The sequence below is a fragment of the Rattus rattus genome, chromosome 1 (genome assembly GCF_011064425.1).
Source record: "Rattus rattus isolate New Zealand chromosome 1, Rrattus_CSIRO_v1, whole genome shotgun sequence".
Lineage (NCBI taxonomy): Eukaryota > Metazoa > Chordata > Mammalia > Rodentia > Muridae > Rattus > Rattus rattus.
In genome coordinates this window covers 217,617,604-217,633,605 of record NC_046154.1, presented here as the reverse complement: position 1 = coordinate 217,633,605, position 16,002 = coordinate 217,617,604, and the positions used below count along the sequence as shown (strand labels likewise).

Here is a 16,002-nt window from a genome sequence, read left to right as displayed (position 1 = left end):
CAATAACAACAATTTGGAATGTTTTTGAGTCTCTAGAACAACTCTGAAGGACTCAAGAGAGTGTCGCTCATGCCTGAGGTTGGAATTTGGGTAGTTGTTGACTACCCAAATTGTTGGAGAAGCATTGCCTGTCCAGATGGAAATTCCTTTCATGTAAACTGTGTATATATTTACACACCAACGTACTTGTGCTCTTGGTATTTTAGGTAGATGTTAATACTGTTATTTTTTATGGCTTTTCCACACCATTTCTTTTTTATCCCCCTTCCATATTCATCTCTTCCTTCTCCTTAACTGAAGACCCCTCCCCCATTTTTCTCATTTCCCAGATCAGATAACCCACATCCAGCTGTTCTGTTTCTCCTCTACTCTGGCAGTGGTTACTTTAGTTTTTCCTCTTTTCTGCAGTTACTCGGGTCTATGTACTCATGTCTGAATATTTGGAGCTAAGACCCTGAGATGAGAGAGAACAGAAAACATTTGTTTGTCTGAGTCTGGATTACCTCACTCAAGATTATCTTTTCTAGTTCCACTCATTTACCTTGCAAACTTCATGATAACATTCATTTTTCTTTACAGCCAGGAAGTATTTCATAGAATATACGCGCTACGCTTTCTTTATCCATTGTCGGTCATGGGACAGTTCTGACATTTCCATCTCCTAGCTATTGTGACTGAGCAGCAGTGACCTGGCTATCAGTGGAGTGGGATTTGAGCTCTTTGGGGATCTCCGCAGTCATGTGATAGGTTTACCTCGAGCATCTGGAGAATTCTCCACACTAATTTCCAGAGTGGATAGACTGGTTTGCAGTCTGACCACCGGATAAGGCTTTCCTTTCCCTGCAGCCCTTGCAGTGTCTGCTGTTGCTGTCCTGTTGTCTTGGCCAAGCTCACTGAAGTAAAATGAAACTTCAAAGTTATTTCAATATGTGTCTCCCTGATCATTAAGGACCACAAGCATGGTTGAGCTCCTTCTTAGTCACCATCGTTTGGTTTTCTTCTTCTTCCTTAGGGATTGCTCTGCTCAGGTTCCAGGCCCATGTTTGTTTTTAATGGGTAAGGGTGATTTTTTTTGTTGGCTTTTATTTATTTGACTTTTATTTTTTGAGTTCTTGATGAATTCTGGAGATTAGTCGTCGGTCAGATGTCTCGCTGACAAAGATTTCTTTCCATTCTGTGGTCAGACTCTTCACATGGCTTTGTTAGTTGTACCGAAGCTTTTTAGTTGTCAATTGTTGGCTTTAACTCTCTGGCAAATAGGATTCTATTCAAAGTTCTATTTTCCCTAGACCTATGTGTTCTGGCAGTTTCAGTGTTTCTGGTTTCACATTTAAATCTCTGACCCACTGGAGATTAGTTTGGTGGGAGGTAAAAGGTATTCACCCGCATGCGTACATCCGGTTTTAACAGCACCATTTGTTGAAGACATCTTCTTTTCTTCAGAGTGTGGTGTTGGCATCCTTGTCAGATATTAAATGGCTAGAGTTACATGTATCATGTTTAGGCCTTTGGTTTTGTTCCGTTGCTCTACACAGTCTACATGTCTGGTTTTGTTTCTATATCACGTCGTTTTTAAGTATTGGGTCTCTGCAATGTATCTTGAGTTCCGGGATGGTAGTCCTGCTAACATTATTCTTTCTGCTCATACTATTTTGACTGTCCAGGGCGTTATGTGTATCCATATACATTTTAGGATAGTTGTATCTATCTCTGGGAAGAATGAGATGAAGGTTTTTTAAATTGGTATTGCTTTTGAGTCTGGCAAAGTCTTTTAATGAAATAGTCAATTTCACAATACTATTTTGGCCAATCCAAGAGCACAGGAATCGTTTTGATCTTCTGATGTCTTTCACTATCTTTATTCAGAGGCTTGATGTTTTCATTGTAAAGCCCCTTCACTTCCTTGGTTAGGTTTGTTCTTAGATATTTTATTTTCTTCGAGGCTATTGTGTATAGAAGTATAGCCATAATCTCTTTATCTCTATGTTTACTGTTGGTGTGCCATTGATTTACATGATTTGACTCCATATACTGCTATATTTTTTAGTTTGTTGATAGTGTCTAGAAGTTTTCTACTAGAATTTTTTGGGACCTTCAATGTATAATATTATGCCATTTGCAAAGAGAGATAGTTTAACTCGTTCTTTTCCTATTTGTTTTCCTTTAATGTTCTTTTCTTGCCTTATGGCTCTAGCTAGTATTGTAAGCATGATGTTGAAAAGGAGTGAGGGTCATGGACCGTCTCATTCCTGAGTACTGTAAGATTGTTTCTAGTTTTGCTGCCGTTAGTAATGTTTTGTTTTGTTTTTTCCATTGAGGGTGCCGTTAACTGTGAATTTCTTTATTATATTGTGATATCTTTTCTTTAATTCTACATTCTCTGGGACTTTTTATCATGAATGCAAGTTTGATTTTCTCAGACTCTTTTTTCAACTATGGATTTTATCTTGTGTGTTTTGTATTTAAATTCATATGGGTAGTTTATGACATTTATTGATTTGAGTATATAAAACCACTTCTGGATTTCAAAAATTAATCCAACTTGGTTTTAGTGGGTAATCTATTTTTGTGTTTATCTGCATTTTGTTTTAATTATTTTATTAAGCATTTTTAAAATCTGTGTTCATAGTGAAATTGGACTGTAGCTTTCTTTTCTGCCGTATCTTTACCTGGCTTTCACATTAGTGTGAGACCGGCTTCATATAAGGTGTTTGGAAGTGCTCCTCCTGTTTCTGTTTTTGAATAATTTAAGAAGTATGGGCTGTGTATTCTCTTGAAAGTCTAGTAGAATTCTGCTGTGAATCCATCTGGCCTTGGACTTAATTCATAGGAAAGATTTGTATTTCTATTTCAGTGTCCTCATTTGTTATTGATAGCTCTGTTTAGGACGTTGTTCTCTTCTTGATTTAATCTTGATTTAATTTGACTGCATCTATAGATTTATCCCTGTCTTTTCCAACTTAATGAAGTACAGGTTTTTAAAGAGACTTTTAAAATATTCTGAATTTCTTTGCATTTATTGAGATGTTTCCCTGTTCATTTATGGTTTTGTTAATTTGAGTCCTCCCTTTCCTTTAGATAGTTGGACCAAGTGTCCATCAGTATTGTTCAACTTTTCACGGAACCAGCTTTAAGAGTTGTTGAATCTTTGTGGGGATTTTTGTCTCTATTTAATTGCTTTCTGCTCTGATTTTTATTATTCCTTGCTGTCCTCTGTGTTTGGAATTGGTTTGTTTTTATTTTTCCAAATTTTAAGTTGCTTCATTAAGTTGTTTATTTGTCCTCTTTCTGATTTTTAACATACATTCTTAGAACTACCATTTGCCTTGGACTGTTTTCAATATGACCCAGAGCTTTTGTTGTGTTTTTTTTAGTTCCAGGATTATTATTAATTTTTTCTCTTCCTCCATCTTCCCTCCTCATCCTCCTCTTTGTCCTCTTCTTTCTCCTCCTCCCCTCCTTCAGGCTGTTAATATCATGAAAGGCTTTTCTTTCTCCAGCTGTGGCAGATAGTTTTGCTGGGTATTAGTTTAGATTGGTCATCATGGCCTTTGAGGACTTGAAATGAATTGCTCTACAATCTTCAGGATTCCTAAGTTTCTATTGAGAAGCCAGCTGCCATTCTGAAAGGTTTTCTTTGTATGTGATAATGTGTTTCTTTCCTCCTCTTAAAGCTATCTGGGTGCCTTTTGTTTTATATACTTATTGTTTAACCACGTTTTGCTGTGGATGTTTTCTTTTTTAATCTTGTCTTTCTGGTGCTTCATAATTAAATTATAATTGCATCTTTTCTCCTTTTTCCTTCTTCCAGTCATCCTATAAAGAGTCCCATGACACTCTTCACCTCCTCTCAAGTTGATGCCTGTTTTTTGTTATTGTTACATGTACAAGTTGTTTTTTATTATTTTATTTATTTACATTGTAGTCATTGCCTCCTCCTTGGTCTCCCCTCCTACAGTTCTTCATCGCATTCCTCCTCCCAATTGCTTCCAAGAAGGTGCTTCCTCCTCCACTAGCCCTTTCCCTTCCCTGGAGCCTCAAGTCTCTTGAGGATTAAGTGTATATACTCCCACTGAGGCCTGACCAGGCAGACCTCTGTTATATTGGTGCGAGGGCCTCAGATCTAATCCTGTATACTCCTGGTTAGTGGCTTTGTCTCTGGGAGTTCCCTGGGAATCTACGTAAGTTGAGATTACTATGAGGCTGCTCTCCCCTTCAGGTTCTTCAATGCTTCCTCTAATTCAACCATACAGGTCCCCGACTTCAGTCGTTATCTCCTTCTGTCTCAGTCGGCTGCTGCCAGGGCCTTACCCAGGACTCCCTTCTTTAAGCATTTCATGGAGTTAGTAATAGTATCAGGTCCCCCCCGCCCCAACAAATTGAGTCTATCACTGGATTGCCTTTGCTTCAGTCTCCTCTCCATTTTTCTTTTTTTGTCCCTGCAGTTCTTTAGGCTGGAACAGTTCTGGGTCAGAAAATTTGACTGTGGGTTAATAACTTTGTCCCTCTGCTTGAGTCCCTGTCTATCTACTGGAGGTGGACTCTGAGTTCCCTCTCTCCAAAGTTGGGCATTTTGATTAATGTCACTCTCACTGAGTCCTAAGAACCTCTCACCTCTTGGGTCTCTGGTACTTTCTAGAGAGTTCCCTCATCTCCCACCCTCTGATGCCATTTATCTCCATTATTTTGGCACTCTGGGCTTCTCTCCTGCTGCCATACCTGATCCTATTCTACTTTTCCCCTACCTACCTCAGCCACACAGGTTCCTCCCTCCCTCCCTCTGCCTCCTGTGATTATTTTCTTCCCCCATGCCAATGGGTTTAAAAATCTTTACCACTTTCTCTTTAGATTCAGTGTATCTGGTTTTATGTTGAGGTCCTTGATCCACTTGGACTTGATCTTTGGGCAGGGTAATAGATATGGATCTATTTTTATTCTCCTGCATACAGACTGCCAGGTAGACCAGCACCATTTATAGAAGATGCTTTCTTTTTTCACTGTACATTGTACAAGTATCAAAAGCATCTGTTCTTTTGAATAAGTGATTATTTGGAAGTTTTTGGTCTACCCTTTGAAACTGAGATGTCAAATAAACTCTTAATAGGTGGTTTAATAACTTTTAACACATTGGTAATCTTGAAAAAAACCAATGAATGTTAACGTTCACATTACTATTCACCTTCCTTCTACCTCTGACCCTCAAGCTCATGTAAATAAGAATAAGTATGATAAAAAGTTCCAGAGGGACTTTAAGTGGTTCTTCTATGGATAAGTATGTGAGGTAATAGATGTGTTAATTAATTTGATTTAGTCATTTTACAAGGTGAAAATATGTTAGAACATTATATGCATGCAGTAAAAGCAGTCTTCATTTGCTATTTAAAATAGTTATGATGAAATCTTAATACAGACTGTGGTAGGTCCAAGCTTGCTCATTATATTTGCCCACTTAACATATCTTTCTAGACAAAACAACGATAAAACTAGCATCTTTTTAATTAAGAGTCATTTTCAATGTCTGAAGGGTTTAGGTTCATTATTCCTAAGCATATATACTTTATATCTAAATATGTGTGATCACTCTATGAATGAATTGCCTTATGGTCATGAGAGCAGTTTTATTTTCTTAGACACACTAATGAAAATTATTAGGGATATGTAATAGTAGTAGTCTTAGAAATGGATTTAATTGCTAGAGTCTTGCAATATAAAGTGCATTAGTTCTGTTGCAAGGATATTTTATTGCTTCAGTAGTCATCAAAATAAGAGGTCATGAAAAATTATACTAGGACACTTAGGTAAGTCACTGTTTATCACTACCATAGGGAACATCTCTATAAAGAAATTTTTGCCCATGTTTATATTATTTTCCTGGGATAGATTCCTAGGCCTCAATCAAAACTTATCAGATGGGTTCACAGAAGGCTGTATCAGTGTTATATTTCTTAGTTGCATCTAATAAGAAATGCTTCACATTCTTAATACATTTAGGGATTTTTACTCATAGGAATCCTTCATCAACACTTCATTTTATTGGCATTTTAATTGTTATATATATTAATATATATATACCATTTTTAATTTTCTTTATTAATTATATTTAGGTCTTTTGTATATTTTTATGAGCTCTTAAAATATTTAAAAATGGAACTGGCATTTTTTTCACTTCTCTTGGAAAACTAAATTCCTTTTCGTAATCATCTTCTGTAAACTCAGGGTTACCATATGAGAAAAAGAAATCACCAATTTGCCATTCATTGTCCGCAACCCAGACTTTGAATGTTGAATCAACCTTTCTTGTTTTGCTCCCAGATTGCCTTCTGAGATATGGCAGAATTTGATAGGACAGTTGTTAAAGTGACCCTACACCCTTCAGTGTTAACTGCTAGAAAAATTTTATGCTCTGGAATAGCATAAATTGCAAAATTTGCATCTTGGACATAGGTGATTATTTTTGTTATAGTTGTGGCTACAACATTAATTATACTTAATTCTACAGTTTTATACTTGTCATATGTGGCTCTTTCTCATTTCCATCTGTATGTATAGGGATATATGTGGCAAAAGAAGCTTTTCTATTTCCTAATCACAGCTACTGTTTTTTCCTTCAGTTTGCCTTTATTACCTTTACTCTTGTAAAGTCTTTCTTAGGATTAAAAAGTAGGCAGCATGGAGACCCTAGATAGCCTCTATGCCTACTGATGGAAGGGTATGAACCCTTACTGCAATGATGCAAAGATTTTCTCTAGAATCAAAGGAAAACAAAACTGTGGGATTGGAAAGCTTATAAAGGGATCAAAAAGAATTCAACGGATTCATTGTCTTCAGTTTTTCATGATTTGTGAGTTCTCCTGCTATTTTGTTTCAAAATAACATACACATATTACAGTCACATATTGTGACTGTAATAGCAGCAATTTATAGCTGAGTCTTAGGAATATTTCCACAAGCAGTTCCCCATCTTTCACTGTAGAAGAATGGATAGGATATCCTTTTGGACCATTTCCATGTGTCCATAAGTCAACAAGATTATGTTGCTTTACCATGTGGCTTTGATAATATCTTTCTAGTTTTGTTTATTTTGATAATCTTATCTTCCTTTTTTATCTTAGCCAACATGACTTTCTCATGTAATATGTCATGACCTTTTGATTAGCAGTGACAGTAGATGTAGAAGATGACGCACAATGTCTTACCAGATATGTCAATCACGATATGCAGATTCTGTGTCATGGAAGTAGCTTTTCTCTCGAATCACATTGGTTTCCTCAAAGACCGTAACAAAGATGAGCCATTATCTTGCATCCATAGACTGGTTCTTGGTAGAGCTGTTCTGTAGGTTGCACTGTGCTACTATGAAAAGATTCATGCTGTAGTAATGGGTCATGTGTTCTCAAAGCACTCAGAATAATAATATGTAGACGTTGTTAGTAGAGTTGCATATTGTGAGGGAATGCCAAAATTATAAACCCAAAACTTTTTCTTATCTTGTGAAGTAAAGATTCTGAATCTTCCCTTATGAACTGAAGAGTAAGAAAGTTAAATCTGTTAGATTTAGCATAACAAGTGTGCATGGATTTAAATGTGCATAATATGTTGAGAATGTTCAATAATACAAAGTCCGCACATAGATATATGAATATGTCTAGGTATTTAAAGAAATTAAGTGGGAAATAAAATTATATTTATGTCCAATAAAAATTATCAACTAGATAAGAGCAAGTTCAGATATATTTCTTAGTCTTAATCTAATTTTCTAATGTCTGAAATTTGGAAGAAAATGTATGTAAAACTTTTTCTATAATTTCTCTTTTAATATTGTTTTATTATTTTGAGTATTAAGTCAGTACAATCTACTGTGGACCACAAAATATTTTCACTTAATTTACTCCTATTTGTGGTCAGATTTTGGCTTGCTATCTTAATTTTTTGGTATTTCTAATATTTTTAATATCAGAAATGGTACAAAACCAACCAACCAATCAATCAAACAATGGCCAAGAGTTTATGTTCAACAGTTTTCAGAGGAAAACCATCATGGTTATCATTGGGTCCCCAAATCATTGTTAGTTAGAACTTTTCACCAAAAAAATAACCATTCAGTTTGACAGAATATCTCATAGTTTTAAGAAGCATCACTGAATAAGCCCACAATACCAAGTGTTTCAAATAAATATCGCTGTCCTTCTACAAATCCAAAGACCCTCTGATACTGATGATTTCTGGTACTGATGATTTCACTGGAATAGTTATTAGATAACTGACACAAAATTAGCTGCATTAAAAGTATGAGTCACTATACACAGGTTAGGGTTTAGTGAAATAGTATACATTTCCCATAGTGGCTCACAAGCATTCATAACTCGAGCTCAGATCTCTTAGAACACAAGTCATGGATGGTTGTGAACGACCATGGGAATTGAACCGAGGTCCTCTGCATGAGCCATCGGTTCTCTTAACTAAAGAGCCAACTTTCCAGCCCTATCTGGTTTATTTTATATTGGTGACCTTTTCCACATGAAGATTTTGAAACCATGAATGCCAGGAGCTCTCTTTGACCTTTTCAGTCTAGTAGAACAAGTTTAAGCAGGAAGTATTAGCTTCATTTTTCAATTCACTTAATTTCAATTTACTTTCAAAAGAAATGTCAAGATTTAGGTAAAGGAATGATAAACCTAATGAATATTTCACAGTATATTCTGTACATTCTAACCTATGCTCCTCGATCTCCTCTACTCCAAGTCCCTCCCCTGACCCCCATCCATACCTCCTCTGTTTCTCTTCAGAAAAGGAAAGCTCTCCCATGAATAGCAAACAAGTTGCAGTAAAACTACCCACTTCCCCTCATGTTGAGGCTAGATGAGACAGCACAGTAGGATAAAAAGGGGCCCAAAAGCAGGCAAAAGAGTCCGAGATAAGCACTGCTCCCACTGTGTTAGGAGTCCTGTAAGAAGACCGAGCTACACAGTATGCATTGTAACATGTAACATATATGCACAGGGCCTAGCTCAGGCCCAAATAGGCTTCCTGGTTGCTAATTCAGTCTCTGTGAGCTCTTAATAGGCTCAGATTAGTTGAATCTGTAGGTTTTCTTGTGGCGTACTGACCGCTCTGGCACCTACAATTCTTCTGTTCCTACTTCTGCAGGATTTCTGAGCTCGGCTTAATGTTTGGCTATGGGTCTCTGCATCTGCTCCACTAGTTGCTGGATGAGGCTGCTCTGGTGACGGTTTGTTAGGCTCCTATATAGCAAAATGTTTTTACTGACTTCTTATTAGACAGTTGATAGATAGACAGACAGACAGACAGACAGATAGATAGATAGTGTTTGGTTCTCTTCTAGGTCTCTGGGATACCTGTCTAGCCTTTGGTTTCTATTCTTCTGGGAAGTGTCATAGGTAGACTCTCTCTTATGTCATGGGGCCACTCTAACAATTTTTGTGCCACCTTTACCACAGAACATCTTGTAGGCAGGACAAATTATAGTTTGAATGTTTCCTGTCAGAGTTGGTGTCCCAGTCCCCACATTGAAAGCCCTGTCAGATTACAGGATGTGGCCAGTTCAGGTTTGACATGCTCCATTGGTAGGAGTTTTAGCTAGGGTCATGTTTATAGATTCCTTGGCGTTTTTATTATAGTAGGAGTGCCCAATATGCACCCATCCTCCAGTTCCAGTTGTTTCTCTCAGTACACTGTCCTGTCCTTGCCCAACCTGATCTCTCCTGTTCCCATCCCCTACCCTCACCTCTGTCCACCATTTATGTGTATTCTGTTTCCCCTGCCAGGGAGATTCATGTGTCCCCCTCTTGAGTTCTCCTTGTAATCTGAATGATTTTAAAACTATAGTCAGCAATGGTTGTTGTGAACTTAGGATATTTGCTCAGTTAGGGAACATGTAGAACTGAGAAATCTTTGTAAAACTTTGTAATTGACACTTCTCTTTAAACATGCTGTTTTCTCTTAAGTCCTTCTTTGTGTTCCTCAGGCGTATCGTCATTAGAGATAATGGACCCACATAGTTATAACTTCACAGCTGTTTGGATTAATGATGGCTTAGACTAGGGTTTCATTGGGTAGGCTTAACTATGTTTAAAGATGGCAAAATGCCATTATAACATTAATGCCAAATTTTAATGAGAACCAGAAGTTAACTTCAAGGACCTTTATAATTTAATATGGGGGTATGATCATGTTCTCATTATTTTAATGTAGAGTCTATTAAAGTAAGTTTTATCATCTTTCGTGTGATACTTGTTTTTACTCAGGCACCATTTGTTGAATGTTGACTGTATTCCTGTCACTTTGCCTAGGGCATTGAGGCATAAGCCTATTTCCCTTCCTCAGCCTTAACGGTGACCATCTAATGAAAAAGTGAATGAATAGGAAATACCTTCTTTAACTTAGGAAACTGGAGTCTTTGATTTTTTTTCTAAAAGGTATACCTCCTTCATCTCCTGTTAATTTTAATTTTTAAAGATTTATTTTATGAGTATGTGTGTTTTTCTTGTTTGTATATATATCATATTGTTACATGGTGCCTGTGCAGGTCAAAAAAACCTCAGATCCCTTGGAACTTGAGTTATGTTTGGATGGTTTTGAACCACCATGGGAACTGAACTGAGGTCTTCTACAAGGGCAATAAGTTCTCTTAACCAGTGAGCTATCTCTCCAGTCTCCATCTAGGTGGTGGTGGTGGTGGTTGTTGTTGTTGGTGGTGGTTGTTGTTGGTGGTGGTGGTGGAGGTGATGGAGGTGATGGTAGAGGTGGTGGTGGAGGTTATGGTGGAGGTGTGGTGTTTTACTTGTTACCATTCTCCATTTCAAGGTTGTAATGCAAAGGGCTTAGGGAACTGAGTTTCCTATGTATAGGAAGGCTGAAGTGCATCAGTTGGATGGTCAGCTTCATGTTGTTGTCCCATCCGTGCTGATTGCTTTGGTATCTGGTGGCTGAACCCTACATGGATAACATGTGTATTGTATAAACTTGGGAGCGCAGAAGGTAGAGAAGGTCCAGAATTTTTTCTAGAGTAGTAGTTTTTCTGTGCTGTGGCTGTTTAGTGATGACTTTCTGAAAATGGGACACTTTTTTCTGTTTAGTACATATCTTATTGTATTTACCAGGTTAAGCTAAAAATTACAGTGACTACATGAATGAGAGCAATGTTATACAATCATTAATTTACTATTTTCCAATATATCTAATCCTATAAATGTTTTTCTTATTTGGTGTGGTACACTTTAGTAGTGGACATTTATACTCTTTTCAAATATATATATATATATATATATATATATCAGCACACTGATTGACTAGAAGTCTCTTCTCAGTATTATAACACACATACACACATACATACACTCACATATAACATGCACATATATAAATTGAAAACATGTATAAGTCAGTAGTAACTTAATTGTATTAATTAACTGAGAGTTGAAGAACAAAGTTTTGCATGAAACCATTTTAAGGTTCTTACCAATCACAGCAATAGTTACTTAGACTTGTTTCCAATCCTATTTGGTGGATAGCTCCAAATTTTTCGCCATGTAGAGATGTAAAATGGGACATTTATGAAGCGCCTTTTATTTTAAACACGTCATGTGTCTGTATGTTTGTAACATAAAATAACCAAACCAAGTACCTCCTGTTTCTGGTTCCCTTTGTCATAACCTTATGTGTACATGTGTGTGAAGAAATGTTCATTCCTTCCGAAGAGAAAGATGGAGGAAGTAAAAGGTGGCAGAGGCAGAGGAGAAATTGTGTGCACTCATCCATGATGGAGGAAAGCCTAAAGTATGTACGTGTGGTCCGTGCTTGCTAATGGCTAGAGCACAGGAGGGAAATAGGAGAATTGGATGTGATCTGATAGGAAAACACATCACCCATAATGCTAATAAGAATAACTAGCCCCGGCAATTAGATAAGAACTAATGAATCACATGAAGAATGATCCCTCATGAGTTTTGGTTAGTAGAAAAACGAAAAAAAAAAATCAGTGCACACAGTTAATTGTTTCATTCATCAGTCTGTAGAGAACTTGGCAGAATGGTAATAAAAGCCCCCCACGCCCCTGAAGAAGGGAGTTTGAAACTTCTGGGCTATTTACTATAGAGAGAAGCTTATTTTCTTTTCACCAACAGACATGTGGAGCAGCAGAAAGATGCAACGATGGCTGGTAAAGGGTAGCATTGTTAAAAGGGGGAGAGCATAAATGAAGTTTTTGTGCCAGGATGATCTTTGAAAGACTGATCTGGCCTCTGGGAAGTTCTTAAACATGCCAGTTCCCCGTAACAAGAAGATCTGTCTCTGTTCTAGACAGCATATCCAATTTAGAAAATTATTATTATTTCATCAAAATTAATGTGAACAATTTTCCCTTTGAGGCTGCCATTTTCATAGGTGATGTTTTCCAGATGGGCTTGTACAAAATTCTTAATGTTTTTTTTTTTAATTTTAAGAAAGAGGCTTTTCTGACATTCTCTATTTTCCCTCTCTTCTTTACCCATCCCAGGGAAGAGAACACCAAAGGCCAAAGAGAAGAGAAACAAGAAGAGACGGAAGCTGATCGAGAGAGCCCAAGAACAGCACAGCGTCTTCCTTGCTACAGACAGAGTGAATCAATAAAATACAAGAAATAGCTAGGGCATTTGGAGGCTTTCTGTTTTGTTTTGTTGTTGTTTTGCAAAAGTGCACAAAGCTACTCTCCGATCCGCACTGGTGGACAGCATTCCTGATCCTCCGACCGGTATCCATTTCCAGTAATGTTGCAAAGGGAGGTGCCCGAGCACAGACTCGGGGTTATTTATGTTTTGATTAGAATTTGGAGCCTGTGATGGCAGGAGCTTGTTGAGCTGAATCAGTGGGAGCTGATGCGTCTGTACTCTTCTGATGAGCACAGTTTGTCATAAGACCCTGTTGCTGGCATGGCGGACCTGCAGGAGGCACAAGGCTGTAGATCGCCATTGGAGAATGCACCTGTGCCTACTCCTGTGGATGACAGTGCTAAGCGGGCAAGCACTGTTCACTTGTGACTTTTATATCCCACACCGTGCATTGTCAAAGACAAATGAGCGTGGAAAAAGTGTTTAGTGTCACGTCACAGTGTTCTCAGCATCAGTGATCTTCAGATGGTCCTACGATGAGACTGCTTCCTAGCTAGGGTATGCCGTGGAAATTCCTGCTACATTTCATCCTAGTGCTAACATGTACAGATTCTGCTGAGCTACATCCGAAGCTCCTTACTGTATATGTATGCTTTCTGCGTGAAACAAGTTATACCTGATTGCTAAGATGTCACTTTGTTTCTAGTGGTTCTTAACCATGGTCTGGTACATGGCTGTTCTAGTCTTGAAAATTGACAAGTGTTTTGTTGCCTCTTGTTTTCTTTCGTTCCTATTATTTTGGAGGGGGTGGGGCGGGCTTGTTTCTAATTGTAAGTATAGGATAAGCTAGTTTGTATATAGAGTCAAATGAGTGATGTCAGAGTTTCAGTGCTGATAGAACTTCCCCAGCTCATGTCACCACACACAGAGAGAAAAAGCAGCATGCAGCATCTGGCCATCAGAAGCCAAACTCCTTTTGAGTCCAAAAATTGGTGACTTATGAAATACAGCTGAAAAGAAGAAGATTTATGTGCAGTTGCTTGTATTTATTACACAATCAATTTTCCAATTACATTTTTTTTTTCAAACTCAAAATAATCCATGACTTTGAACAGTAAGTCACCTGGCCATATTCTTGGGTCACTGGGGAAGCTGCTGTCATGAAACCACTCAGAAAATGAAAGAGAAAATAGGGATTCCCCCAAGTGAGAGCCACAGCTTACATTTCTCAGTTGAGTCGAGATCAACTACATTAGAACCGAGAACATGATGGATGCTTTCCAGTTGACTCACATGGTCATGGCTTCAGAAATATCTCTGTCCCCTAGGCTCAGTTGGTCCTTAGACCTATGAATTGGCAAGTTCTAAATGCATTATTCTCCTGGACGATCAAGGAGAAAATTAGAACAAAGTAAGTTGTATCGTTTTGAGAAAACATCCAAAGCAAGACAAAGCCTTTCCTTGCCTTGCCTTGGCAAAACTACCTCTTTAGCATTCTGTTGATTCAGAAACATCTTGCTGTTATGTATAGATGTCTTAAGCTTCATTATGAAAATACTGATGCAAGATAAGCCATATCTGAATGTTGAATTCAACTTTAGGGCTTGAACGTAATCCTAAAGTGTTCACCTCTCTCTCTCTCTCAATGCCTACTTACATTCTATTCCTATTTACTAAGTGGGTAGGGGTCTCCTTAATATCATACTTCATTGTTAATAAGTCAATGCTTGTTATGTTTCTGGGCTGTTTTGTGCATTAAAATCTCAAAAATTGTTTTTTAGACTGTTTTTCTTTGGCTTTAACAGTACACTCAAGGGAAGTGCATTACATTCTTTACCAACACTAGTGCCTACTAGTGAGCGATCAAAAACATGAGGGATTATGTTGATATCAGTGTTTATGATATTCATTTATGTAAAATATTATTGCATAGTAGTTGAAAGTGGGATTTTTCAGAACTAGGTTTCTTAAGTTCCAATCTAGGCTAAGAAACCTAAGACAAATTGCTTTATCTCTGTGAGTTCTTATCTATCTATAGGGCTGTATTTTAGGGGCTATATTAGTTAAGACATGTGCTATAGTTCTCTGTACCCACAGGTTCTAATGGGTTCTACTCAACTGTGCATCACAAATATTTTAAAAACATTGCATCCATCCATACTAAACATATGCTTTTTGTCATTCCCTACATGTAATGTATTTAGAAACATGTAATAATTTTTAGTGTATGAGGAATTTGTACACATATATTTGAAAAACTGTAACACCAGCTTTGGATTGTGACCATCTTTGGATTGTGGTGTTTGCGGGACCTCATGGAAATAATGTCATGATGAAATCAAGACATCCTAGTATATAGACTTTTAGTTAAGACCTGGGATAATATATATGTATGAACTGTGGACACTATAGCAGATTGCCAAATACTACACAAATTAGTACCTATTATTTCTTCCATTGGCTATTTTATATTTTCCCCAAAACATTCTATTAACAAAATAGAATTTAAAATTGTTCAGTGGTAAGGAATTTTGCTGGCATCCATAAACCTAGGTCCCATCTTTCATACCGCAAAAAAGCAGATGAATAAACATTTATGGAAGTATCAGACAACTTCAATCTATTGATTAATTTCTAGTCATTAACTTTAATTGGGATTTGCTTATACCCACTTATTTCCAAGAATTACATATATAAATCTAAAACTGAATTCAGGACTGTATTTCCAGTTGGGGTGCAGTCAAGGAAATCAAACCAGGTATTTCAAATGCACTCTAATATCAAGAATATATTAATTACACTGGTAGTAAATAAGCCACGAAGTCATGTGTGTTACCAAAATAAGTCAGAGTGGAGCTATAGCAGCAAGCTACTATCGTGATTCGGGGTAGGAGGGAGGATTACAGGGAAAGGTGGAATTTCCAAGATGTAATTATCAAGCTATTACCTTAAGCTAAAGCTATAGTTGAGAATAGAGTTATAACCAGGGGTCATTGAGACCAAGGACAGAACTCATATCAAGGAAGAGTTGAAATCTTAGAAACAAGAGAAGGGTCAGTGTCAGGTCTTTAGGGACTGTGTTTAATGTGTACTTGTTTTGTGTCTTAATTGATACTTTTGGAATATAAAGACAAACATGAATTCAAGAGTAGATGATTCACACCTTAAAGCAGAATAATGAATTAGCTAGTCAGGACAATGTATACGGAATAAATACTTAAGCAGATTGCAATACGACTATGAGGAATCACATTAGCAGACTACCACATGCCGTCTCCTCCAGCGTCAGCAAATGTTGTCGATCATATTCTTGACTTCTGATCAAAATACCTAGAATCCCAAAGTGGAGTTCCAGGGAAATACTTCTAAAATTCTGACATCAATAGAGGATTAATAA

The 16,002-nt window shown here is 37.3% G+C and overlaps 1 protein-coding gene across 2 annotated transcripts in view; it reads left to right on the top strand.

Annotated features, from left to right (window-relative positions):
- The window catches only part of Rspo2 (R-spondin 2), a 135,886-nt gene extending 121,506 nt beyond the window's left edge, over positions 1 to 14,380 (top strand). For both annotated transcript variants that reach the window (XM_032914931.1, XM_032914940.1), the window contains exon 5: positions 12,515 to 14,380. In XM_032914931.1, the coding sequence (XP_032770822.1) occupies positions 12,515 to 12,627 (113 nt within the window). In that variant the 3' untranslated portion in view covers positions 12,628 to 14,380. The remainder of the gene's footprint in view (positions 1 to 12,514) is intronic.
- The last annotated feature ends 1,622 nt before the right edge of the window (positions 14,381 to 16,002 follow it).